Source organism: Takifugu flavidus, chromosome 12 (genome assembly GCF_003711565.1).
Source record: "Takifugu flavidus isolate HTHZ2018 chromosome 12, ASM371156v2, whole genome shotgun sequence".
Lineage (NCBI taxonomy): Eukaryota > Metazoa > Chordata > Actinopteri > Tetraodontiformes > Tetraodontidae > Takifugu > Takifugu flavidus.
The window spans coordinates 3,485,207-3,511,398 of NC_079531.1; the positions used below are offsets into that span (position 1 = coordinate 3,485,207).

The window sequence follows — 26,192 nt, forward strand, 5'->3', positions numbered from 1 at the left end:
GTCCCCCGCCCCCTTTGCGACTTCACTTCCTACTGGTCGCTTTGTTCCCCTCTGTTCTGGGCGCAGCTCACAATGGGCCGAGTTTTTCCACTCACTTTTCCTGAGTAAAGCATAATTGAAAGCCGCAGCAAGCCGGTTCGGCCAACCTAAGTGTTACCATCAAACTAAAAATAAGCCTGGAGATGCCACACCTACTTTAAAAGCAGGAGACTCTGGATACCAGGAATTTCCCGTATGCCATCACAGGGAGGAGAGATGCCAGGCGAGCCTGAGCCCGAGGACTGCCATCTGACTCTGGCCCAAATCTGAGCAGACAGGCACCATCATCCTCAGTGGAACACACACCGAGCCGTGTCATCCACCCTCTGCGGCACCGTCAACTCCAATCAACCGGCACGTCACGGCGATTCTTTTAAACCCGCTGGTGGCTAATGCAGCCTGAGGCTTCAGAGGAGCAACACACAGCACATTTTATGAATGAGTTCTCTGCAGACATCTTCACTGCTGATGCACCCACACCCACACCACACCCACACACACACCCACACACACACATACACACACCTGACATGGAGGTTCTTGCTTCACATTTTGAAAGGAAAGCTGACTGGTTTCAGATATACTTCTGTTTGGTGCAAATCCCTCTTCTGTTCCAGACCAAGGCCATGAGAGCAACTACTGTGTTGTGTGTGGTGTGTGTGGGTGTGTGTGTGTGTGTGTGTGTGTGTGTGTGTGTGTGTGTGTGTGTGTGTGTGTGTTGTGTGTGTGTGTGTGTGTGTGAGTGTGTGCAGTTCAGGGGTCAGTGCAGCGGGATGGTCCATCACAAAACCGCATCAAAGACCTGCCAGAAATATCGATGGCTTTGGACCGAGGCCGGGAAATTCATGCCTCGCAAACCTTCGTCGGGCTCCGCGCACACAGGAGGAAGATGAGGAGGAGGAGGAATGAAGCTGAAAACAAGTTGCTTTTGCGTACTCTTCCATATCATCTCTTTATATTATTACAAAACTTTACAGACAATTTCTAATCTCCACCCTTGTGTGGAAAACAGAGACAAAACAAAAAAAATAAAAAGTATTTCTCATCCGAAAGGCATAAATAATATAAAAGACAAATGTTTGTCCTTAAAACAGATACATTCATATGAAATAATATTTTACTACTACAAAAAATAAATAAGTCATCTAAAGAGTTTTTTTCCCTTCAGCGGGACACAGTTTCTGTCTTTGAGGATCTTCTCTGTCCTCACTCAGACCCACTGTAGTTTAGAGCTGGTCTCAGCTCAGTCCAGCAACAGATTCTTGTCCTTGTCTTTGTCCTTGTCACCGTAGTCTACAGTGTCTCTGACGTCCTCCGCTGTCCTTCCTTCGTCTGCCTTTCTTCTCGTCCTCCCGGTTTGTCTAAGCCCCGCTCACTGCAGGGCGCTCTGCTCCTGCTCAGACCTTGTTCAGACCTCCTGTGGGCCGGCCTGGATCAGCTCTCCTGCCAGGCTGCTGCTGGAAATCCAAACAGGCTTTTGGTCACAGTCCAAGTCTGGCAGGCCGAGACTGTCCCAGCACACCACAGGCCCATCCCTGTCCGTGTATTCCACCTCCGTCTCAGCTGTAAACACACGCGGAGGGTGGATTTACGATCTACAACCTGTTGTATAAATCTTTTAATCCTTGGCTTCTTTTCATTTTACACGTGTGAAGTAACCAAGCTCACCAGTGTTTTCCATCGGATATCTTTCGCTGTTCCCGACCAGACAGCAGGAGTGCTGCGAGGGTGAAGACTCCCTCTGCTCTTCTGGGTTCTGTCCGGCTTCGGCCCCCCGATCGCCGAGGTGCATCTGACCGTCAGGACCGAGGCACTGAGACGTAACCTGGCCCAGAGGCACCATCTCCAGCCCGTCCTGCTGGCACGGAGCCACGCGGTGCATTAGAGGGAGAGTGCCACCAGGAAAAGTGCCATTGGCCTTGTAACATCTGTATAAAAAGAAGGCAGTGGAGAGATTCCTTTAGGATCTGAGCGGGGCGTTCTGCTTCTCCCTCTGCATGCACAAACTCTAAAATCACTCTAATGTGACTCAAACACAGCAAAAAAAAATCATCATTAACAGATGTACTAGAGATTAAATCTCCAGTCTTTCTGCCTCTAAATGACGGTGATGCTACAAAGCTGCAGACAAACAGGTGCATATTGTTTCCATGTGCAGCTTCCCATCACTCTAACTGGATTGTGACCCCCCCCCCTCTTTTTCCCCATTGCCAGAGGTAAAACTCAAGGCTCATTAGGTCTCCTGGCTGGGTGCACACAGTATAAACTGTGATGCTGGAGACCTGTAAGTATATAAACAAGACTAGCTGGGTTATATGTGTGTATTTGTGTGTGTGCTCCAATCCCTGCTACAAACCTAGTACCAAAATCTGCATTTTACTGCTAAAGTGAGGACATTTTGGCTGGTCCTCACAAATTCAGAGGACTGCTTGAAGGTTAAGACATGGTTTTCAGGTTAGGGTTAGGATTGGGCTTAGGTTAGGGGCAGGCTCAGGCTGAAGCTGGGAGGGTTAGGGTAAGGGGCTGGCTAATGCATTATGTCAATGAAAGTCCTCTCAATAATAGAAGTACAAGAATGTGTGTGTGTGAGTGGTAAGATTTTATATCCCAACATGCAAAAACACTCTTCTAAATTAATTTAGAGGATGTTCTGCATCATTTTTGTCATTCTGGCCTTTTTTTTTAACTTGAAAATATGAAATGGAGCTCCAACATTCACACCAACTCATAAGATATTTACGAGCACTTTAAATGTGCGTTTCTGCGTTGACGGTCCTGAAAGCGGTACCAACTCTGTACCTGTTGTTGTTGCAGAGGTTCTGACAGCTCATACAGTCCGATGACTCTGTCTGGGGAAGTGCTGTGTACATGCCCCCACCCTGGTGACAGGACAGAAACCAATTTAGATCCAGCACTCTCCCACCTTTGGTGCTGCTGCGCCTCCAGTTGTGGGTGACTCAACAGACTCACGTTGTGGTGGTGGTGCGGGTGCGAGTGCTCGCAGTCGCGGTTGCCGTGGGCCAGGGTGCCATCGTGGCCGCGTGAGTAGAGGCTGCCGGTGCCGTTGAGCAGCGTCAGGCCATTGGGGAGTTTGTGGTGGAGGTGGTGGCATCCTTGGGGAATGAGGGCACCATGGCTGTACCCCCCAGGGATGCCGCCATTGATGTGGCCAGAGCCGGACAGCGTGGCGTACTCGAGAACATGGCCGTTCATTTCAGTCGGCTGGTACAGGTACCCCGGAGGGTTGTACTCTAGGAGAAAAATGGAATTTTGTCAGTTCTGAAGTTGCTAAAGCCCCCCCCCACACACACACACACACACACACACACACACACAAAAATGACTCACTGTGCGTGTTGCTCTGCTGGCGATTCCTCCACAGACACATGGCGATAAAAGCCAGCAGGATGAGCACCATCACTCCCAAAATACAGCCCACAATGGTGTACAACAGCCATCCAGGCGGGCTGGGTGGTTCCTGAGGGTGGGGGCCAGGTGGGGTGACAGGGTGCTGGCTGGGCGACCCCGGGGACTGACGTGCTGCGGCAGAGGGGGAAGAGGGGACATGAGGAAAAGCTCTTCAGCTGCCAGCAACAAAGGCAAATAACAGAGTACCAGACTGTAAAATGCAATCCATTGTTGTTGACCTCATAAAGCTCGCTGCATTTATGTGTAATTATGGTACTCGTACCCGCCATTAAAGCTGCAGCCTTCGCAGAAACATGCCTGGGAGTCAAGATAAAGTGGCCGTCTGCCTGACGTGACTCATTTCTGCTGTTTTTCTTACCTCTGGTCTCACAGATCATGACGTTGCTGTACTCGCTCTCTCCCCCGTCATTAAAGCACTGCATCTTTATGTCGTAGGAGGTCTCGGACTGCAGGTGTCCAATCATGTGCCAGTGTTTCAGCCCTGAGGAGATGTGAAAGCGAGGGAGGAGGGGAGACAAAGGTGAGGCGTGTCTTCCTCCAGGTGCAGGTGTTGACACACATCAGTCCATATCCTGAATAAACTCCTTTCTGCACCTTCTTTTTATGTCTCACACATTCACGGAAGTCATGTTGCCTCACGCTCTCTACTTTGCACAACTCCATTCCTCTCCATGCACCCCCCCCTTACACTGCTGGTCCCATGAGTTTCCAGACAGTTGCTTTACGCTACATGAGTTCCATATACGGCAGCTTCATATTTGTCCTGGCCTGTGTCCAATATTCACACACACACACACACAATGCCGCTACCAGTCCTAACACACTCTCTGATGACATGTCAATCTAGAAAGTGGAAATGCTACATTTCCAACAGCTGAGGTTATTGGTTTTTGCTTTTTTCTGGTTCAATATGAGCTGGAACAGGCCGATGCAGATGTGCTGCATCTGCCCAGAGTTAACACTTTATGCAGGAATAATGAGAAAAAGCTGAATCTGCAGCATTCTGTGAATCAGACGCTTAGAGCAGATGTTCAGAGTAAAAGCAGAGCCCAGATTCTGCGTAAATACACTCATTTAACTATCAGATACCTGATAGTAGAAAATAAGAGAACAGAGAAGTGAAGGAACTGGATCTAAACACCTACTGCTACTAAAAACTGGAATGATTTGTTATAATTCAATCTCATTTCTTTCTTCTCAGTTTTAAAAAAAATTAAAAACAGTGGCATAAGATCATAAATTTACATAAACTTTTGATGTGACAAAAGGCCGAGGCAATGAGCAGTGTGTTAAGATGTAGATGTTTGGATTTTGGGCAGAGTGACAGGACGTCCCGCCTCCAATTCTGTACCAGGCTCCACTATTAGCATTCCACGCGGCAACCTGAGCCGCGCTCCTCCAGCCGGGCTTGTATTTCAGCTCTGGCTACCATTTATTAAAAACACATTTCAGAAAGCCCTGCTGCACACAGACAGCACTCTGTAAATCAAACGGCAAGAAACGCAACTCCTCACGACTCCTCGCGCCTGACTCCGAGAAACCGCAAGCCTGCGAACTCCCGAGTTCATCTGCAGAGCAAGAGTTTCGCTTACAGGAGGCCAAAAGCGTTAAAGTTTCCTCACCTTCCACCACATCTCTTTTGTAGTCGCCGTCGTTGTCGCTGTCTGTGGGCCGGTAGTAAATGTAGAAGCCTTGGATCGGAGTGTTGTTGTTACTCGAGGGATTGTACTGGGGGGGGGCGGAAAAAACAGATTAAGTTGGGGTAGCGCGATCTGGGAGGCAATTATTACACAGAGAGAGGGAATTTTCCAGCAAGTAAGTGGAGGTGGTCTGTTATCAGCAGATGTGCAGCACTGGAAGCGAGACTGTGATTGCAACGTTTGAAGTCGAGGCAATAATGGGACCGCTTGAGGTTAAGAAAATGTGGGGAGCTCTCAGCGTCCATCTGCAAACTGTTGCGAGGACGGCAAACCGCTTCACAGAATGGAAACAAAACGTCGACTTAATCTCCGGCAGAAGGGCTCCAATCAGCGCTGCTGCTCAATTAAAGGGCGGCGGGAACACAACAGCTGGAACGTGTGAAACACACGCAGCATCTTCCAACTCGGGATCAGACGGAAGGCTGACTTACAGTCCAGCGCAGCATGATCTGCGTGTCGCTGATGGCGTCCGTAGATAAGATGTGGGGTCCGACCACAGGTCGCTCTGTGATACGCGGGCTGGCCTGGGGCACTTGGTACAGTTTGGAGGGAATGCTGTGCGGGCTCTCGCCGTACATGTTCATGGCGACGACGCGAAACTTGTAGGTGGAGGCTGAGGAAAGAGAAGGAATGCGTCAGTGCAGTTGGGGAAATGCCACCGATCGGAGAATTAATTCCAGCAAACGCTGCCATTTCTGTTACTTTGAAATAGAAATCCCAGGTGGTTCTGCTAATGAAATAGTTAAAAGACACACAGGAAAAACTTTAAATGCTTTAAAAATTAGCAAAGCGTTGCATGGCGGGTTTCAGCCGGGCAGATGAAACCCTCCGAACCTTAAATTAATCTCCTCAAATTTAAACAAACGTTTTCTCCACACTTAGAAACCTCACCTGGCTCCAGATTGCGAACTTCCACCGACAGCTTTAGAGGGGAGATATTATCCGCCGCGACGATCCACTCGGCGCTGCGGCCGCGTCTGTACTCCACACGGAACGCCGTGATCGGAGACCCGCCGTTCGCTCTCGGGACCCAGGTGACATACACCGAACTCTCGGTCGCCATGGAGATGGTGGGGCGATCGGGGGCCTCTGGAACTGCGGCAAACAGTTCAAAGTGAGTCATGCAGCAGCGAACCGACGGTCGCCATCGTCGCATCGCAATTCGGGAGTATTGCAAAAGTAAACAAAGCGCAGTGAGCGAGCGTGCTGAGTTATGTGTACTTACTGCCTGGGCTCTTAGCCCACAGAGTGAGAGAGGCCGGAGAGAGTAAGAGAGGGAGAAGAGAGAGTTAGTGAAAGACCAGTGTTAGTTTCAGCAAGGTAGGCCTGCAGGATGGCTAACACACACACACACACACACACACACACACACACACACACACAACACACACACACACACACACACACACACACACAGCTGAGCATAAAACAAGCTCACAGCTCTGTGCATCCTTCATCACACAGTCACAACAAGGTGTCAGCCACACTTTCACTGTTTGGATTTTTCAGCAGAACGAAACAAAGCAGAGCACAGCTAAACACTAACACGAGATCTGAGTGGGGCGGCGTACACATCCCATAATCCCGATCTGAGCGGGAATAGAGTAGGTGGCCGGCGCTGAGCCACGCTTACCTCGGTCATGTATGACCACACCAAAGTGTGTGTTGGTGGTTTTGTCTTCTGGGGCTTTGGGGGGCACAGAGATGACGGGCGGCTTGGACGGGTTCTTGTTGGAGGTGATGGTCTTTTCTGGGGGGTAGAAGAGAGGCATAAGAATGCAGTGTCCAGCAGGGGTATAATCCCAGAAGATGCCATGATTTTCTGTGGTGTGTGCGTGTGTGTGTGTGTGTGTGCTTGAGAGAGAGAGAGAGAAAGGTTCGATATTATACTAAAGACAGATTTTTGTCCATCACCTTGGTGTAATATTCCTATGATTAGATTCAATTTGGGATATCTACATTCCTGCGGCATAGATCACAGATGGGGGGGTTAAAGAAGACGTGTTGTAAGATGCAGTCATTTATGGCAAGTGAATGAATAAAATCGCAAAGACTGGGGATAAATCACAGACTCCACACTGAGCAGTCATTGTTCTGGGGAGTCTGGGCTGCAGTTGGCATTTTGCAGTCCAGGATCATTTTGTAAAAGACTCTTGGGAAGCAATAACCTCTGGGTGTTGGCAGTATGGTACATATTTCTGACCAGGGAACATTTATGTCAGTGCTGCTGTGGCAAAGCATTTTTGGCCGTTTTTGGACAAGTTGAAGTCATTCAAACTCTGTTGCAGCAATTTGATCACGCTATAAATCATATGGACGGCAGTCGTCGTACACTGAGGTGGTTTAAAGTCTTTAGAACCACGATGAAGCTCCATCGTGTTATAATGGTGGATGGAGAATTATCTGTATCGCTTTATCTTGAGCAGACTGACCCTTGCCGGTGCGGAAGGTGAGCATGGCCGGCTGGCCCTCGCCTGCAGAATTCCGAGCCACCATCAGCACCTCGTAGAGACTGGAGGACTCCAGGTCCGACAGACGTAAGGTATTCTCGCTGCCAGGGACGCGGACCGTATGCCAGTTCCCCACCACCGTTCCCATGTCATCAACCTGACAAACAGTAAAAATTGGGGAAATTGAGTCATTAGTCTGTCATAAACCAAAATTTGGTTTATTTGTATGTCTGACTAACAGGGAGTGGATTCAACCGTCCCTCTGAGAGTTTGTCATAGTTTCCTCGGTGACTATGTTGTTTTTTTTAATAGTCAGACAAAGATTAATGATGCAAACAGGAAAATCTTTGGCTCATTTCTGCTCAACACATTATTTTTATTATTATTAAAACATAAACTGTGTTTACCCATTTTCAACACCCTAAACCTCACCTTGCGATATTTGACAAAATAGGCGTTGATTGGACTCCCCCCATCACGTCCCGCTCTCCACTCCAGATCGTACAAATCCGGCTTGTGAGTCTGTGGAGGGCTGATGATGATGGGGGCCTCGGGGACGGGACGGTCACCCCCTCTGTCGGGTGGCGGGTCGAGCGCGTCGCCTTCATCTTCCGGCAAGAGTTCGTGGCCCTCATCGCTCTGCATGGGGTGAAGTGACGGCGAGACCTCTGGCGTGGTGCCCGTGGAGCCCGGCTGAGGATCTGTCAAATAACAGAGGTCAAAGGTCACGTGCATTTTAGTTTCAGGCAGCAGCTTCAATGAAAAATAAGTAAACATACAATCAGAATCAATTTACAGGACTCTAATGGTAACTTCCTTTAATTTCACAATATAACATCACATATTGAATATACCACAGAAACAATGGTCTTCAGTATTTTCATTTTTCCATTTCTTCTCTAAAACCTGGATCTAATTTGAGTTTTGAAATCCCCTCACCGGAGAAAACATAATGTAATAAACGGTGAAGCAATGGGAACAATGGGAGTCAGTCAGTGCCTGAAAGAGTGGCCCTTCGTGTCCTCCGAGGACGAGATGTGCTGGAAAGTGTTACATTTGGACCGAGCCTTCCAATCTACATAAAATAACAAGGAAAACCTGGATCTCTGCGCCACTGCATAACAGCACTTTGTTTGTTTTTTTTATTATTAAATCTGCACCGGAGCGCTCCACCTGGACAAATCATGCGAGCTGGGAGCCTTATTACGGCTGACACTATTTTGGCAGAGCCTGGCCCGGAATTTTTTGGAGGACACAGAGAGGACACTGAGACTCCAAGCTACCCCTCTAAAGTTAAACAGCTCCATCATTACGTATTAAAACCCAAACACGTGAAGTCGAAGGAGTCTGCAGACTCCTTGATCCGGGTTTACGCCGGGTTGTGTGCAGCGGCAGTTTCCTGAGCAGGCCCGCCGCTGGTAACACTAGATCTGATCCCGGGACTGCAACCAGCTGCCACACATTCCACACACCGGCCATTAAAATACCGGAGAGAATCGGACCCCGCCGCCACATCCAGCAGCGCACACTCTCCCGCCTGTTCCCTCCCTGCCCTCCACAGCTATGAGTCACGGCAGTAACCACAGCCAAGGATCCTCCGCCAACAAGCAGCATGAGGCAATTACGACCGCAGCGTCCGCGGCCATCCTGACGGTGCAGAGCGCTGTATCCTGACTAAGTGCTGCTCTGCCTGGTCAAAGGTTTGCTGCTAGGGTTCAAAGGTCAACCCATTAAAGAGGAGCATCTGAAGAGCTACACATGCAGCCCATAGCCACAGTTTGGATAGTTATAACATCGTATCCAACAATTCTAAATATATTTGTTAGGAAGGAAGTGCCAGACATAATTAATCATCCATGCTGACGAAGACTGTGGGCAGAGTGGTTGTTAATAAGAATTAGTCCCATGTGGTTCATCCCAGGCTGTGGTAAAAGCACATCGTTTACTGTAGTTAAAGATTGATCTTCCAGATAACCCTGCCTAAATTGCTGTTGGACTCATTCTCGTGGCTGGTACGTTTAAAAAAGTGTTTACTCCTGTTGGGAGAACCAATCATCTTATCCTGTTCACTTTTGTTTGTGTAGGGACCTCATTCTTCTGTGGAAGGAGAACGAATGTTTTCCAGCAAGCTCGGCTGATTTGCACTCCCTATATGCCACACGTTGCCGTATTAATCACCAGATGGAGGACCGAGCCAAGGAATGGGGCCGTGGTGTGAAGGGAGAGAGAGAAAGAGGGAGAGAGGAGGGGAGTAGAAGAAGGGGGAGGTTGTGATGCGTTCATAAATAAAAAGCAGTTGTGTATGATGTTGACAGCTGGGTGGTCTGCTCCTCGTCCTAACCCTGCATGGCTACTCCTTACATTCCAGCGTTTGGGAGCTTATCCCCGACAGCGTGCACAAAGCTCACTCTCACGCTCAAGCTCAGTTCAAGGCTCAGGAGGAGGGCGGCCTTGGCTAAGCCTCCTACCAGTCCTCAGAAACACACTCAATGAGCGAAGGCTCCCTGTTGATACTGTATGTGCAGGCCTTCACTGGTCCTGGCTGATCGGCATCAGGGCTTTCCAGGGCCAGCAAGATTCTGGACCAAACTGCACTTACGTGTCAGTTGAGGTCTCTGTGTCAGGGTTTAAATGATTCCTCCCTGATCTTTATCTCACATCAAGTTTGAAAATGTTAAAAAATCAGATGAATCTTTGCAAACCTGACTGTACTGTAAGCATCCCGTATGATGTTGCCGTGCCGACCCCGTTGTCCAGCAGACACTGGAACACGCCCTCATCCTCTGGTGCTACCTGTGTAACAACAAGTGAGGATCCTGAGATCTGAAAGCGACGCGACGATGACGGGATGGGCTCAGCGTTGAACAGCCAGGTGACATTTGGGGAAGGGTTCCCTTTGGCTGCGCAGGTGAAGTGAGCGGAAGAGCCGGCGGTGACGACCAGGTCGTTGGGGCCCTCTACGACAGACACCGGCTCTGTGGAGGAGCGGCAGACAAATCAATTTCGCACCCGAGTTTGACATCATCACCACCCGTCTGGGCCTGTTCTTACCAAGAACGTTCACAGTATAGCTGGCGCTGATGACGGGCCCCTGGGTCGCCTCGGCCGTACAGCTGTAGGTCCCAGCATCACTCGTTGTCACGGCAACAAAGGCCAGGTTGTTATGCTGCAGATGGTGAAAAGGTCCCGGTGTGACCTCTTTACCGTTTCTTGACCACTTGGCTGCTGGTGCAGGACTACCCGACACGACGCACTCCAACAGGAGCGGCTGCGAGCGCTGCACTGAAACGGTCACTGGCATGGTGGGGTAAATGATGCGCACTGGGGGGGAGGAGCCTAAATCTGAACACACAGGTGAGAAGCATAAGAGGGAGAGAACAAAAACGGCAGGCGCCAATGTTTGTTTTCAGACTTACTTTTCACGAACAGCTTAGTACCATGAGACTGAAAGACGGTTTCCCCGGTAACAGGGTTGAAGGCACCACATTTGTACATGCCCTGATGCTGCGCTGATACAGAGACAATCTGGAGGTTTCCAGATGGAAGAACTAAATACTCATCTGGAAAAAGAGGAGAAAAAAACAAAGCACAAACAAATGTGTCATTTATTGAAGTGATGATTTTATATTTGTGGAAGGATTAACTAACACGGGAACAAATATTCCTTGTCCATTAATCCGTCCATTCTGTCTCCTAGTGGTCTCCATCCAGTGTTGTAAAATACCATGTAATGGCTTTTTAAATCAAATTTAAGCATCTTGAGCAAAGCTGCCACGATCAGTCTTTTTACAATAACTCTGATAATTATAATAATTAATTAAAAGCAAAAATTATGTCAATCTAAGTTTAATTATTTTTTAACTAATAGATTTATTTTTGATCCATCTGTTTTTTATTATGTTTAATTTCTTCATGCCTCTGTGTGTATGTCTGGAAATGGTAACAATTAATCACTGAACTGACTTTTATTCCTTCTGGTGTCATAAATAACAGTGAAATCTCCACAATATCATATCCGATAAGAAATTCCAGGACCGTGACAACGCTCCCGATCACCAACTTCTGCTGATGCCAGGACATAAATTCAGACGACTTTGCTGGTGTCAAACAAACCTTTTGATTCTTCCAGTCGCTCCCCTCGTACTTTCAGCTTGGGCAGAGCAGGAGGGATGCTGTGAGGTAGAGGACATTCTAGTAGAACGGTGCTACCTTCCTGCACCAACAGCGAACGGCGTCGGCCGTCTTCGTATTCAGATATTTCTTTTAAAAAAAAGAGAGAGAGGAAGGTGATGCTGAGCACGGGCATAGTAAAGAAAGAAACCTGCTCTGGCCATCTGAGTGTAGATTCTAGCGAGACGTAGAATAACACAGCACACAGGAAAGCTCCATGCTCATTAAGGTCAATAGGTGACTGGAAGGATGCCTGAGTAAAAACCTGCTTCCTTCTCCTCCACCACTCAGCAGCAGGCGACCAAGGACGAGAAAGTGTTCCTTTTCCTCTATTTCTTATCACTGCTGTGCTGATTACAGGGCAAGTTTGCACAATGGGGTATTTATCTGCATAAGTACCTGCTATAGCAACATGTGCAGGGCGGCTGGCGATGGCTGACCCACGATCTGAACGTGCCACACACTGGTAGACGCCAACATGTTCGGAGCTAAGGGTGGAGATAATGAGGGAGTCCTTGGTGATCTCCAGGCCAGGCAGCGTGGCTTTGTCCAAGGGAAGACCTCTGAAATGCCAGGAAACCACGGCCGACGGAGGACTCGCTGAGCAGTGCAGACGGGCGACAGAACCGCGACTCTGAACCAGAGAGACGGGCTCAGACAGGAAAGACAAGGAGTGAGCTGAGGAAAAGACAAAAGAAGTTCAAAATCATGTATGAAATTCATCCTGATACAAATCAAACCAAAGAGTCCAAGTCTAAAGGAAACATCTCTACAGACACAAGTTGTCAGGGTTTTCAAGTGTATGATTAATTAAAATGTTGAATAGCATTATTCTGGCATTAATGACTCCAGGGAAAATGTCAAATCAGAAACACTTACGTAGGACATTAAAGATCAAAAGAGCTTTGGTAACTATAATATTAAAGAAGTTTGATGAGGATGGAATGCTCTTGACCTTTGACCCTTGGAATCAGTTGAGTTTCAGAGGATTGGACGGTGCCAGATGTACATTTCTGAAAGCCACAACTGTTTTCCTGCCCATTTCCATGGATTTTTAACGGGTATTTTATATCTGATGAAACCATGCATGCAAGCGAGTGAAAATGGATTGAATGAGCGGTCTTTGTGCCGTCTGTACTATCTGGGGCACCTTTCACACTCCGTAAAGGTCCCTCACCGCTCGTTAAGCTCGCAGAGATGGCAACTTACGAGAGCAGCTGATGAGCAGAGACTGGCTGAGACACAGCACAGTGGACAGGAGGACCCTCAGGCCACTGTCCATGGTGCACTTTAGCCCCTGCCAGCAGCCGTGTCGTCCAACCCACACGCACTGGTCTGTTCAGCAAACCTGCAATGATGGGGGAAGAGAAAGAACACATATCCCAAATGAGCTCCAAATGGAAACGCAACAGGAAATGGATCATAAAATGTGAATCTGAAAAGACGGACGAGCAGTATTTAGCAGTTTGTTTCCAAAAGAATCCTATACGTCAAAGCTAAGCTTCATGACACATCCTCTTTACACACTCCTTGATCTCCACGTTCCACCGTCTCCTCTGACCCCTCTTCTCGCCCACTTCTGAGTCTCCACAGAGGCTGGAATGTCCAGCTCCTTCTCCCCCCTGCCTCTCTCTCCCGCTGGGCCGCTGAGGTCTCCCGCTAATGGAGTGGCTTTGGAGAGACTCTCGCCTCGCTCTCAATATCACTCTCTTGTCACACCGTGTTGCTTCCTCATAGGTTCACTGTAGCCTGAAGTGCAGACACAGACACACTGGAGGGCACGTAATTAGGAGCATTCCTCAATCCTTTTCAACCTGACCCCCTCCAACTGTGGCACCTCCTACTCCTTTTTCTTAAAATAATCCAGGGAAGCTTTGATCCGGGGTTCCTGGTTGGTATCCAGGGTTTGAGCCTGAGGCCAGAGGGACAATGGCTGTCCAGCTGTGACATTCACACTGGCGCTTCAGTGGCTCACAGACGTTAGCGGAAGGTCCAACCGGGGCTGAAGGGTGGCCCAAATTAAAAGGATGATGTCTAGGTGGGATTGGTGGAGCTGAACAGGTTTTTAACCTTGTGCTCCAACCTGAACACTGTTTCTTTTGTCGCCCACCCTGCACGTCAGGGGCTGCAGAAAATGCCATTTGTTTGAGACGTTATTTAATATTAAGGCAAAAAATGTAAATGCAACTCGTGTTTGTTTCAAGTGATAGATAATTTATTGGCATATTGATTTTGCTGTCTTCATTTTTGTCCCTCAGAATGAAGAGCAGGAGAGGAGAACCAGGAAATAATAAACCCTTCCAGCTCCTGGCCCCGCCCCCTTCTCACACTCCAGCCAAAGGTCAGCAGGGAGCAGAGAGAGATGGTGAACCAGCGGGTGTCTAGTGGCCCTGGACCAGCCCCCAAAGGTCACCTCTGGCTCCGGCTTTCAGTGTGTTAATAGTTTTTTCCACACAAAACCGCGCACGCTTCCCAGTCAAAGTGGTTGCAAGGTTTTCTGCTGCTTTCTTGGTAGCTCACATTTTCACAGAAAGAGCAACAATAAAAGCAGCCTGCAATTTTGACTTGAATGCACATGATGGATCTCAGGCTTTAGTCTGCATGTGCTCTTTCAGGCAGATCAAGTCCACATCGTGCAAGCTAGCATTTCTCCATTCCACGAGTTGCGACAGGCCCTGCACGCTGCCTTCATCATTGTCATCAGTGGAAACTATCTTTTCCTCTCTACCATAATAATGATATATAATTTCAATAACAGCAACAGCAGGATGAAAATACACTGCCAAGTGGGGGCATATTGACACAGGATATGATGGGAAAACAGAGCTGTGTCACAATGTATTCATCTTGGGTTCGCTCTCTTGTTTTATCTGGTTACTTCCTCCAGCTGAGAGTAACACTCAGGTACAACAACTCCTACTGGGCGTCTTGTGTAAACAAACACATACACACACACTGAGTCCGCTATCTCTCCGTTTGATCTGAAGTAACGAGGAAACACAGGGGCATCATTCCTGCTTCTTATCTGTTTGGCTTTCCTTTGACATCCGCCACCATGTGGCCGCTTCAACGGAGACAGGCTCGGCGAGGATATCAGGGAGTTATCCTGATGCTGGCAGCTCCGGCTGCATGGAAAGCAGAGTCCTGCTTCCTCCTGAGCAAACGCCCTGATAAAAAAGGGGAAGCAGCTGACATATGAGGAATGGTCTCCTCTGGTCCAGTGACAATTTGTCTCTAAATGGCCTACAAAGAAAGTCCATTATTCTTCTCTAAACTCCTCATTTTGCTATGTAAGATAGAAACAACATTGCAGATTTCCCAGATGTGATCCGTCGCCCTGTTGCTGCACTTCTGCACCTTGTAGATGTAGGGCAACCATTTCAGATGAATCAGCCATGCATACACTGCAGAGACACCTCGAGCATAAAACAAACTCCTCCACTGAAGCCGGAGAGAGGCAGTTTATGAAAATAAATGAGGTAAGGGCCAGTGGGTTCAAGTGGAAAAGTTCCTGTTTTTCTGGGTGTTTTTCAGGCTTTTTAAAGACGCCTCCTTTCCCTCACTTGGGGTTTGAATCTGTCAAGGTTCCTTCCAGAGGAAACCACAGTGGATATGCCAGTGACAGGCAGCACCTTTATTTGCTCATCTTGAAAGCAAACCAGGCCGAGCAGGAGCGTCATACACCCCCTGCTGGGACAAAAGAGTTCCCCGGTGATGGCACTGGAGAAAATAAACACACTGTCAGGCTACCCTCAGGGACAGGAAAGTGGTTTGAGTTCTAGGGGGGGTTAGCACCTGCATTTCTTCGAGGCCTCTGCAGGAACTACTTAAAGGCCCCTTCTGCCCACATGTGGGGCTGGCCCATATCCTTGTCAGATTGGGTAAACAGGGAGAAAAGAAATGTGGCGCAGCATCAAAGCCCTGGAGGCCAGAACAGGTCACAACTGGTGCTGCTGACTGAAGCTTTTATGCTTCAGATGAACAAAAGCTCAGGGCAAACATCAAGAAGCCGCTCTGTGCCCAGTTCAGGAACAGAGACAATCAGGAAGCATCCAGCAATCAATAAGAAAGAAATGCAAAAAAAAAAGACTGAAACATTTCTGGAAGACTTCCAAATGATGGACTAATCTGCTCTGCGTTCAGTGTCTGATTCACGCGTTAGACCCTAAACCTGTCTGCACACGCCCCACATCTCACGGACAGAGGATCTGAAGCGCACATACCTCAGCTCCGCAGTCAGAGTGTGATGGACTCAATGAGACAATCGCAGATGGGAGATAATTCCAAACACGAAGATGAGGCATTGGGGGAAGGTGAAGGAATATGGGGGTTTGAACTGGAGAAACAGTGAGTGGGAGGTGAAATGTAGGGGGGAAAAAAACACGATTATTGGGATATTTTCTGTGGCGATGTGGCATCAGTCCTCAAAATGACCAAATCTAGTTCAGTGGTGCATTTTACTCTGTTTAAACATCATTCTTGTTTTTACCAGGAAGTCAAACTTATTCTGCCCCAGAAACACAACTGTCTTTAGAGGAGTGCAAACCAATACATCAGCATGTTTATAGTGCAGCAGTTTACAGTAGAATATTCTGAACTCTAGCCCAATTTGTACACAGCACCATTCTACTCCCGCACAATTTGTCTCGGAGAGAGAAAAATACAGATAATTGATGCTCGGGCCTCAGTGTGTGCCAAAAACTGAAGGATGATTCAGCTTAACTGCATTCAGGTTGGCCCAGAAACTCCAAAAAAGCCCAGAGTAGACTCTATGGGACCATTATGGGTTTCTATGTTCTGAGTGAGTCCACTGAGGCAGCCCGGGGCCACAGAGAGAACTAATGAGTGGAAAGACTGGGCCTCCAGTACGGCCGTATTCTGTCTGATTAAAGACTCAGACATTATTAAAAGTGGGGCAGAGAAAGAGAGCGAAAGGATGGGAAAGAAAAAGAAAATGAGAGACATGATTAGGAATCAAATATGGGAATTAGGAGAAGAATCAAACCACATTCAAGGCAGCTTAGTGGATCCATAATGCAACGTCTGCACTCAAGCCCCCGTTTAACTGGAGTGAGAGAGGACACAAGGACAGCCTCCTTCTGCAGACAGCGCTCCCAGTCCTCCTCCATCCCTGGAGGAGGACTCAGTAGTCGGGATCCAAGGGGCGTAGGGTGATTGTTGGGATAAACAGGTCCCAGAACCCAGATATGCTGAAGGCCCGACGACGGCGCCATGTTGTGGGATCACATGTGAGAAAGAATGAAAAGAGAGGCCCCCTGGGATCAGACAGTCACATCCCACAAAGCCCTGTTTACCAAGGACACACACACACACCCCTTCACCTCCCCCGCATTATGTCCGTTCAGCAAAGCCCGACCCTTCGAAAGTGCCTGGGCAGGAACCTGTGAGACTAATTCTACCCTTGGGCCTGTTGGCTGAGATGGAAGCGAAAGGGAGGGAGTGAGAAGGACTGAATGGTACAATATGTAAGACCCATCTTAATTGGAGATTGTTCCACGGCGTCTTGTTTTTCCTGGGAATCTGTAAGGGGGACACAGGGGGACAGACAGGAGGGTGGTGTGCTAAGGCTGTTTCCCAAGGTCATGAACAGCGGGATTAACCACAGGGGCGAAACTCAATAGCAGCCTCGGACACTGGAAACAGATCCCCGGGTATCACCACCATACAAGGCCACCTTGAGACCTTTTGCAAAGCGCATGTAACTAACAACCCTGCCTATTGTAGAAGCTCGCTGGGCCCTTCCGGCTGATTTCACAGGCCTTTCAGCCCACAGGGGAGCGTCTGCTCGGACGAAAAGGTAATTCTAATGGAAAGGAGGAATGCACAAGAAGGCCATCTTGCCCCCAGGCTGTTACAACGCTGATCTGCGACATGTGCCAACAGCCTGAATCCTCACCCCAGAGAGGGGGGTGGGGGGGGGCATGTCTGCGCCGCTATTGTGGCAGCAGAGCAGGGGACGAGGCATTCTGATCCCAAACGATGAGCCCGCATGGAAAATATATGGCACAATCTAATCATTTATTATTAAGTTAGGTGAAGAACTGAAACGTCACTTCCTGTTGGGGAAGCCGAGACCTCCTCTCTGTTTTTGTTTTTAATGTGCGCTCTAAAATATGGGTACGCCACGATCTGACCCGTCCGTTCCGTCGCCTCTCGCCTCAGCGCAGCCTCCCAACTCTCCCCCAAACTCTCCTGGATTCCGTCATTGCCTGTGTCTCTATAGCAACAAGGAGCAAAGACGCAGACAACAGTTTCTGTTCAGCATCCTCCTGATGGTTCGCTGGCTGCTGACCAAGAGCAATTTCAAAATAAAACACACATCAAATGCTGTTATTTCAAAAATAAATAAAGGTTTCGTAGAGCGAGACCCAAAAAGACGATCAGAAGTATTTGCTGGATTTGTCAAGACAAATTACACGAAGGCGGTGAGGCTGAGGCTGACAGACCGTCTAACTGGCCGAATGCTCGGGCAGCGGGGGGAGGACAGAACGTCTCGTCTGCAAAAACTCCTCAGCCAAGAAAAACAAACACGTGTAGAGAGGTCAAAACATAATTTGTCTTCTTTGCCACGTCCAAAAGGCTGCGAAAGCCCAAACAAACAAACCAGCCCCCCTTAGACATACAAATTTGAAGAGACAAATACACACTCCCGCAGACAACATTCCAAAGATTTACACTGTTTTGCAACAAATTGAGCGATTGTGAAGCAAACTGGGTGCTGACACATCAACACACCACTCATCCGATTTTCCGTTTCTGGCTATCGCTCAAGTCGCGAAAACCTCCCCACCATATTTAGGATCTCCTGACGGCTGCAGCGACAGAGGCGAGAACAACAACCCGTCCGTGACGTAGGTCATTTTTTCGCCAAGAGAAACAAAACCTCATGACAAGAGTACAGCAGAACCATAATATAGGAACCCTGGTTTATGCTAGCTCAGTGCTGCCTTTGTGCAAGTTTATGTGCGTTTGCTACTGTGTAAGTGTCCCACAGAGAGACGGTGGTGAGTTATTTTACTTGATTAGAGCCAGCCAAACCAGAAATGCGCTTTCATCTATTGGGAAAAAAATAACTTCCTGCAGTATGCCGACCATCAGATAGAATCTCGAAACATTCCCAGAACAATGCAGGAGGCTGAACGCATCGTGTGTGACTTAACTTCCTCTGCTTATCTAAAAAAAAAAAAAAAAAACGAAATAAGGGCTTCAACTCCTCCTAAAGGGGGCAACATTGTGGAGCAGGCCAGGCCCAAAATGGCACCCGCAACCACAGGCCTGGAGGCAAGCGGCGGCAGGAGTACCCGCACTGCCTCGCTCTGATCTGGGAGGAAAACAGGCCTTCAAACAAGCAGGCTGTTTGTCAGGCAGAGGGGAGTGCCAGCCGCTAGCTTTGCCTTAATATAGTCCTGCTGATCCTTGCTCTGGCTTTTTAACAGCGTTCACATTCTGGGTCCCAAAAAAAAAAAAAAAAAACCATGTCAGAAATGACTTATTGGTTGAGCATTTGAAATAGAAAGCTGTGGTCGTTTCAGTGAGGAGTGCTAACTCCAGGGGCCCGCGCTTAGGAGGAACTCCAGCATATTTGGTTTTGTCATTTCAGGAAAGGGAAAAGGGATTCAAGCAAAAAGAAAGTTGCAGAGGATGCAAAATAAATCTCCTTTTTGCTGTGGAAGCCGTCATCGTCCAAAATCAGGCCTGAGAAAGCTTCAGAGGGCTGCGGAACAGAGGATCTTATCAGCATTTACACCACAATTGTGTGGAAAAATCAGTTGTTTTTGGCACAAGGAGAGGAAAAACAAAGATGGTGGATGAATTAGAATGACTGTGATGCCTCTGCAGGCTATTAATATTCACTCGGGCAACATACAAAAAGACTTAAACCTCCTCCCAGCTTTCCCTCTTTTCATCGCGTTGAGCAGCTACGTATAGGGTTTCATCTGTGATCTCACTCAGAACGCGTCTTTTTGCTTCACACAAATGAAACCATCTGCTGCCCAAGAATTTTCATGAGCTTCAGTCAGATGGACAGTGTGTGTCTGTTCGGAGCGGCTAGTGCTGCTGGTTTACATTCTCTTATCACGCCGAGAACACAGGCATGTATGTATATTTAGGGGAGGCCTGCCTTTTCCATCACAATAACAGAAAAAGAAGCATCCTCAGAGAAGAAGCAGACCTCCTTTCCTCTTGCTGCCCATCTCTCGCCAGCACGCTCTGCAGTTCGGTGGCTGGCTGGAACATCTGTTTCTGCTGTTCTAAAAACTGTTTGTTTGTTTTAACAATTAAGCGCCGATGTTTCCCATTTCATTCCTCCAGTCTCTCGAAAAGCCATTATCCATTTTCAGCTCTTTCAAGGTTCTGAATTTTTAGCAACTTAATCCGTGCGCCTGTTGAAAGCTGGTGTACACATCAGCTGAGGCCCTTTCACCTCTGACATTTGGGAAGAGGCGTGCTGCAGAAGCATGCGGCCTATCTGCTGCCTGCTGCAGGAGCATGCTTGTCGGTTAGTGCCGGGCAGCGCGGATCATCTGTCAGGGGGTGGGGAGGCGGGGGTGGCTTGAGACCGAGCGTTGTGGTGTTTAAGTAATGAAGGCGTGAACCCCGAGCAGATAAGAGGACAGATTGGTATAAACGCGAGCGACAACCTCGGCTACCGCGTCTACATCGCAGCGCCGTGTTATTTGATTCCGCTCGCGGCTTTTCCTGGGAATAAATTTAGACGGAGGCAGAAAAGTGGGGTCTTTTTTTTTTTTTTTTGGTGAGCGCTGCAGCTGCAGGGCGCACCGACCAAACCCAGCAGTCACAAGGACTCAAACGCCTTCTCTGGCCTGCCCATCTTTCCCATTGACCCCCTGCTCATGGCTGCTGGGCGTTGTCAATCAGCACCCCCCACCCCCGCCCCCACACCATCCCAACCCCATCCCAACCCCTTGAACATGAGGGCTCTTCTGGCACGCTGCCCAAAACTCCCGCCTGTCCATCTAATGAGCTCTGAGTTGTGGGCCCGTCCTCTGTGAATGGACGCCGGGGTTTGCAGGGTAGTGGGCCTGCTGCGGGATGACTCAGTCCCGGAGCAATGAGCGTCGGAGCCGGGCGATGTGTCAAAAGTTCAGAACAAGCCAGGTTTTAGTTTGGGAGAAGCTGGACGGAGATTAAAAATTCAACCTTCCGCAGTCAGTCCAGTAAATTCTGCTCTGATAAACTCTGGCGCTGGACTCCAGATTGAAAACATTAAGAGTTTTCACAGCTCATAATTCATATGTTCAGAGAACAATCGCAGTAAATTGTTGCTTGATATGATGAATAAGATAACGCTGTTGAATCTGGAATAGTGAAACTTTAACTCTTTGTAAGCGACACGGTTTAAGGCATCTTTTTTAAGCCATAAAATACTTGCACAATATATGTTTATACTGCGATGATGATGAATGCGTGCATATATGCTGAGCAATAAAATAACCGCCTGTGGCGTGAAAACAAAATGTCTGTTTTCAAGTCTGTCTGTCCACAAAACTGAGGAGTTTTGAGCCTCGGTGACCCATGGAGACACACCCTCATCAAACACTGACTCATCCTTGAAACAGAACAAATGCTAGCTGTTATTGATTCCTGCTTAATATATCAAAAATATATATTCTGCCATTGAAACGGGTCAAAAAAGGAGCCTTGGTCAGTTCATGGATTCACTTTCTAACAACTAATGGAGGATTTTCTTCATTTCGCAGACTTTTATGACCCCGTTGCCTCGTCTGCCACCATTCGGCAGTCATGTGTGTCCTCGTTAGCGGTCGGTGTGATTAGAACAGATCAGAAAAATCAAGAGAGCCATTATGAGAGCAGAGGCTGGTATCATTACACACGCTTACATCCAAATTGCCCACTTAGCATAGTTCTTCAGCAGCAACATGTGTTCATCATTAGCGAGCATGTTAATGGCTCAAACATTATTCAAACTCTCCTAATGGTGTAGCTGTGTGCTGTTTTGGTCTGTATGATAAGAGCCAGGTCACTAATGGTTTAGGGAGAATTCTCCCATCTATTTCATACCCAACATAGAGAAACTCCCACACTTAAGTGGAAACTGGAAATAAAAGTAACCCACAGGGGTATCGGGTATACAATGCAGCAGGTGCTGCAGCCTCATTTGTTGTGCAAAATATGATTTATACTGTAAAAGGAGCCTTAAAATGACGCCATTTTGCCGTCCAGTGCTTTAAATGCCGTGGGTGTCTCAGCCCCAGCACAAAGAGCCGATCTCTCTCCGGCCCTGGCGAAAGCCACCCCAATATCAGGCAGCTCTGAAAGGATCTGAAAGGCATCGGAAGTGTCTTCTTGTCCCCCGCCGATACAACAATACACGAGCAACTGTTTGAACTTGAGGTGTTTTATCGCAGATCAGCCATGTGTGTCCCTCTGACTGGATGTCATGCATTGGAGAGGGATCTGATGCTTTGTTCCCAATAACTCTTAAGTGTTCCATTTTCTGAGAATTACCCCCGAGTAACAAAAGTCCCTGTAAAGTCCCGATGATAGAGGGGGAAGATCAGACAGCGGGAATTATTTCAGGAGTGGAAAAATGGACCTGAGCTCCTCTCTGCAGCCATGACATTACATTAATTTACTAGAAGGTGTAAAAGTTTCACCTGGATTAATACTGTTTTTTTTTCAAAATGTACAAAAGTATCACTGAAAACCAAAAATATCTGCGGAAAACTGAGCCTCTTGTTTGCCGTAAACTTTCCACTTTACAGCAGGAGACTGATCAACACCTGCAGCGATCTCCCTTTGCCACCTGTGTTCGTGCGTTTGAGACAAGGGAAATCTACTTAATTCACAATTTTTAATATCAATCTGACTGGAGCAAGCAGGTGAAATCCAGGGAAATGTTCTGCACCGATGAGCAATTTGCGCCACATCTACGACATCTTCTGTGAATTTGTTTCAACAATAAAGGCTCTTTGGACCAGACTTGCTTCTGGACGGTGGGGAAGGTAGCACAAGACTGGCTCTTTAAACAGATGCACAATCACAGCAGAGTTGTAGCTCAACAACTCAACAGACATCAACATACATCTGTGATGGAGGAGACTCAGTATTTTAAAAAGTCATAATCTATCAGAACAGAAATGCAGCCCGGATGTAAATTATTGAACTAAGTGAAGTGTTACTGTCTTTTCTTTTGATTTCACAGGGAGGAGACTACTAAAGATACAACTTTTTTTGGTTAAAAACTATTAAAATGCATTTTAAAAAGTCAGATTTGTAATCTGAAGCGAGAGAAGTCAACACAAGTCAGGAATATTGTCTGTATAAAATAATGGACCCGTTTTAATGCGGGTTATAGGCGTTGCGGAGGGGTAAAGTCACAGTAAATGTGCACGTATGTGTGATGTGTGATGTGTAATGTGTAATGTGTACACTCCACACTGATCCACAGTGAGCTCCGTGTCCGAACATGGGCGCCCCCGCTCAGCACAGAGCCGCCGCTTCTCCGCTTTCACCGACACCGACAAAAGAAAAGACGCCAATGTTCGGAGAACTAATTCAATCGGCTTCTTTGCGCGTCACGTTTGCTTTTGCTGTTTCCAGACTGGCCCCGCTGTCCTGGAAAACACCGTAGGCTACCCCCCCTCCTCACCCTCACCGGGCAGGCACGCAGAGCAGCCGGCCCGGGACGCCCCTGCTGCCCGTCCTTACCTCTGGTACCGGAGGGTTGAAAGCTGCGAGCTGTCCGATGAATTAGGAGCAACACGCATTCTTCTGAAGGGAAATCCGTACGGGGCCCTCCAGTAGACGCGGGCTCAAAGGGCAGGACGACGGGAGGAACATGAAAACAGGCGGAGGTGACGAGAGAAGGAGAGTTTTCAGACCCGCGCAGCTGCGCTGGCTCCGCGTCCAAGGTGCGAGGGGTCCCCCCTCCCGGTGTGGCTGTGCTGGAGGTAGCGCGGAGTTGTCTCCTGCAGGGACCGGAGAGCGCTGCGTTTGGGGAGAAAGCGTAAGTTCCAGTCTTCTCCCAGCCAGTCTAATCCGTCAGAGGGGGCTGTGCGTGAGCTCTGTCTGCCGCTGCGTCCTCCGCACACGCATCTTTGAAGCGCGCAGTGTCGAATAGCTCAGCAAATCATGGCAGCGGCGGAGCTGCAGGAATGTCCCAGCCCCACAGCTCCTTACGGCTCCTGCATGGAGAGGAGGGTGCGGAGTGGGTGTAGCCCATACATACTGTGCATTAACTTTTACAATCTGAAAAGAAAGAAAAGAAAACCCTTCCTCCGTCCTCCTCAGCGCTTAACCTGCTGGAAATAATAAGAATCGACTGAACACCTGTTGATCACTAATATGATTAAAAAAACAAACAACCTCCTATCGCTGCAAATTATAGATTAAAATAAATGTACTGCTGATTGATCCAGGACACATTTTAGATATATGTTGCAACTGTTACTGTGTTCATGTTTTATTGTAATAAAACTGGAGCTTATTCGTATTTACTTGGTCCTTGTACCTGCCCACAGGAGTCGAATGGGATTAAAGTTAGTTGAACAGGAACATGTTCAAAAGCAATAAAGCCAGAGTTGGAAAAGCAAAGAAAACATCGGGGGTGGGAGCTGGGTGTGGAACAGTCATCTGTTATGCGTATGGGCATAAGTAAACAGCATAATAATTTCTGAGGCAGTAATTATGTGCCCCAGCTCGGGCCAGGCGGTTTTCTTGGGCCCACCCTGCCTCAGACAGCAGGTGCAGCTCGCCACCTGACAGCTGACTCTCATGGAAGGTGTGATCCAACCCTCCAGAGGCAGGGTCGCCCCGACGGAGCCCTCCAGAAGAGCCAAAGCCAACAAACGAGCGAAGCCCCTGTCACGAAAACAACACGGAGGAGGTGGCGGAGACAAGGCTGATGAATGACAGCCGCGGGAGTTGGACGGCTCTGTCGCCATTCTGTCGTCTTCCTGTCACAAAGTGTCTTCAGTCACTGTTTTTTTTCCCCCTCTTCTTTACTTTGAAGTTCAGCATCGGCTCTCGGGGGATAAACGTCACAAAACATTCATGTATTTTCAGAGACAACTCAACTTTATTGCAATTAGCCTGAATTATCTCCGGCTAGAAACATCCAACAAGCGAAATTTTGCAGGTGAACATCAAACGAAAAGTTCAATATTGATAAATATTGAATTTTTAGAGTGTCCATATTTGCAGTATATTGCTTCTGTTTTGAAGTGAGAAAGATTCAGATGTGTATACCCCCCCCCCCCTTCTTGTGGAGCGGGCAGAAGATGGGGACCGACTCTCTGGGTTCGAGGGGGGTGAGCAGAGTGATTGGACACAGTCGCATGTGAAAGGCCAGAGAGCGGCGAGTCCACAGGGAGCAGGGTCGACATACAAAGGGCCAGGGGCGGGGGCTGGGAGGGGTGTTTGAGGAGAGGAGGCCACGCTGGGAACCGAAGCTGACAGGACAGACACTGCTCATCCACTGTGGACCAGTCTGTCTCTGGCCCCCTGGGGCACATCTGCACTGACCTGCCAGCTCTGGGCGCTGCTGACCCGCGGCGGCTCCCTCTGAACGAGCACAAGCAGATACCAAATGGCGCTGACCTCTGTCCCAGAATACACGGGTAAAATGCTGCTGTCCTCGGTCACAGCCTGTCATAAACCAATATAATCCTTCATTTACTTCCATGCCGCCTTGATGGCGTTTGATGGAGGAAATGGCAGGAGAGCCACTACATCATGGCTCATAGGTCTGGGATTCTTTGGATTCGATACTTCCAGCTTGTTGTCCTTCACTTGGCGGATAATCGGCCGCTGACCACTGTCAACAAGGTGTTTATGAGCAGCAAATCAGGCCGAGGCTGCGTGGACTTTGTCATCAGGGGTCTGTGGAATGTCTGACTCCCACAGCTCAAGAAGCATTTTCAGATAACAGCCGTGCAGTCAGGATGTTGGAGGACCGGTCAGGAACCACAAAAGCATAACTTTGGTCGTCTGGAATCACCGTTCAAATTATTGGGAAATTCCAACTCATGATAGCGGAGAATAGCATTAAAAAAATGAATTAAAGTAAACACCAGTGAGCAGCTGAGATGCCGTGATACCAGTTACTGGGGTCTGCACAAGGTTACAATAAGTCCACTAGATGCAGCTTTGAGGGTGAAGCAGCACCAGCAACAACTTTTTCTGCTTATTCTGGAGCCGAGCTCATTAGCTATTGGTCACTCTCTCATCTCCCGGCTGCATGTTCAGATACGGGGATCTCACATCAGTCACAGATCAGTCTCAGATGAGCTGAGCAGATGACGCAACGCGACGTAAATTCCAGGCTTTGGGGAGGGGTGAAGGGTCACGAACTAAAGATCTTTACCCCTGGAAACAGTGTTTGGAACAAGACAACCAC

At 48.3% G+C, this 26,192-nt stretch overlaps 1 protein-coding gene across 2 annotated transcripts; it reads right to left on the bottom strand.

The window, feature by feature from the left end:
* Positions 1-965: 965 nt before the first annotated feature.
* cdon (cell adhesion associated, oncogene regulated) lies at positions 966-23,984 on the bottom strand. 2 transcript variants are annotated; one of them, XM_057049948.1, is made up of 19 exons: positions 23,504-23,984; positions 12,998-13,136; positions 12,188-12,466; positions 11,732-11,878; positions 11,035-11,178; positions 10,670-10,960; positions 10,321-10,593; positions 8,051-8,319; positions 7,601-7,775; positions 6,802-6,918; positions 6,060-6,263; positions 5,600-5,781; positions 5,091-5,196; positions 3,827-3,949; positions 3,388-3,579; positions 3,010-3,290; positions 2,839-2,918; positions 1,708-1,967; positions 966-1,602 (listed from the first exon to the last, which is right to left on the bottom strand). In XM_057049948.1, exons 2-19 carry the CDS (start codon positions 13,068-13,070, stop codon positions 1,448-1,450), a joined length of 3,351 nt encoding a protein of 1,116 aa, XP_056905928.1. In that variant the 5' UTR covers positions 13,071-13,136; positions 23,504-23,984; the 3' UTR covers positions 966-1,447. The 2 variants fall into 2 exon arrangements, with proteins under 2 accessions (XP_056905928.1, XP_056905929.1); XM_057049949.1 differs by lacking the exon at positions 23,504-23,984 and adding an exon at positions 13,316-13,493.
* Positions 23,985-26,192: the final 2,208 nt, after the last annotated feature.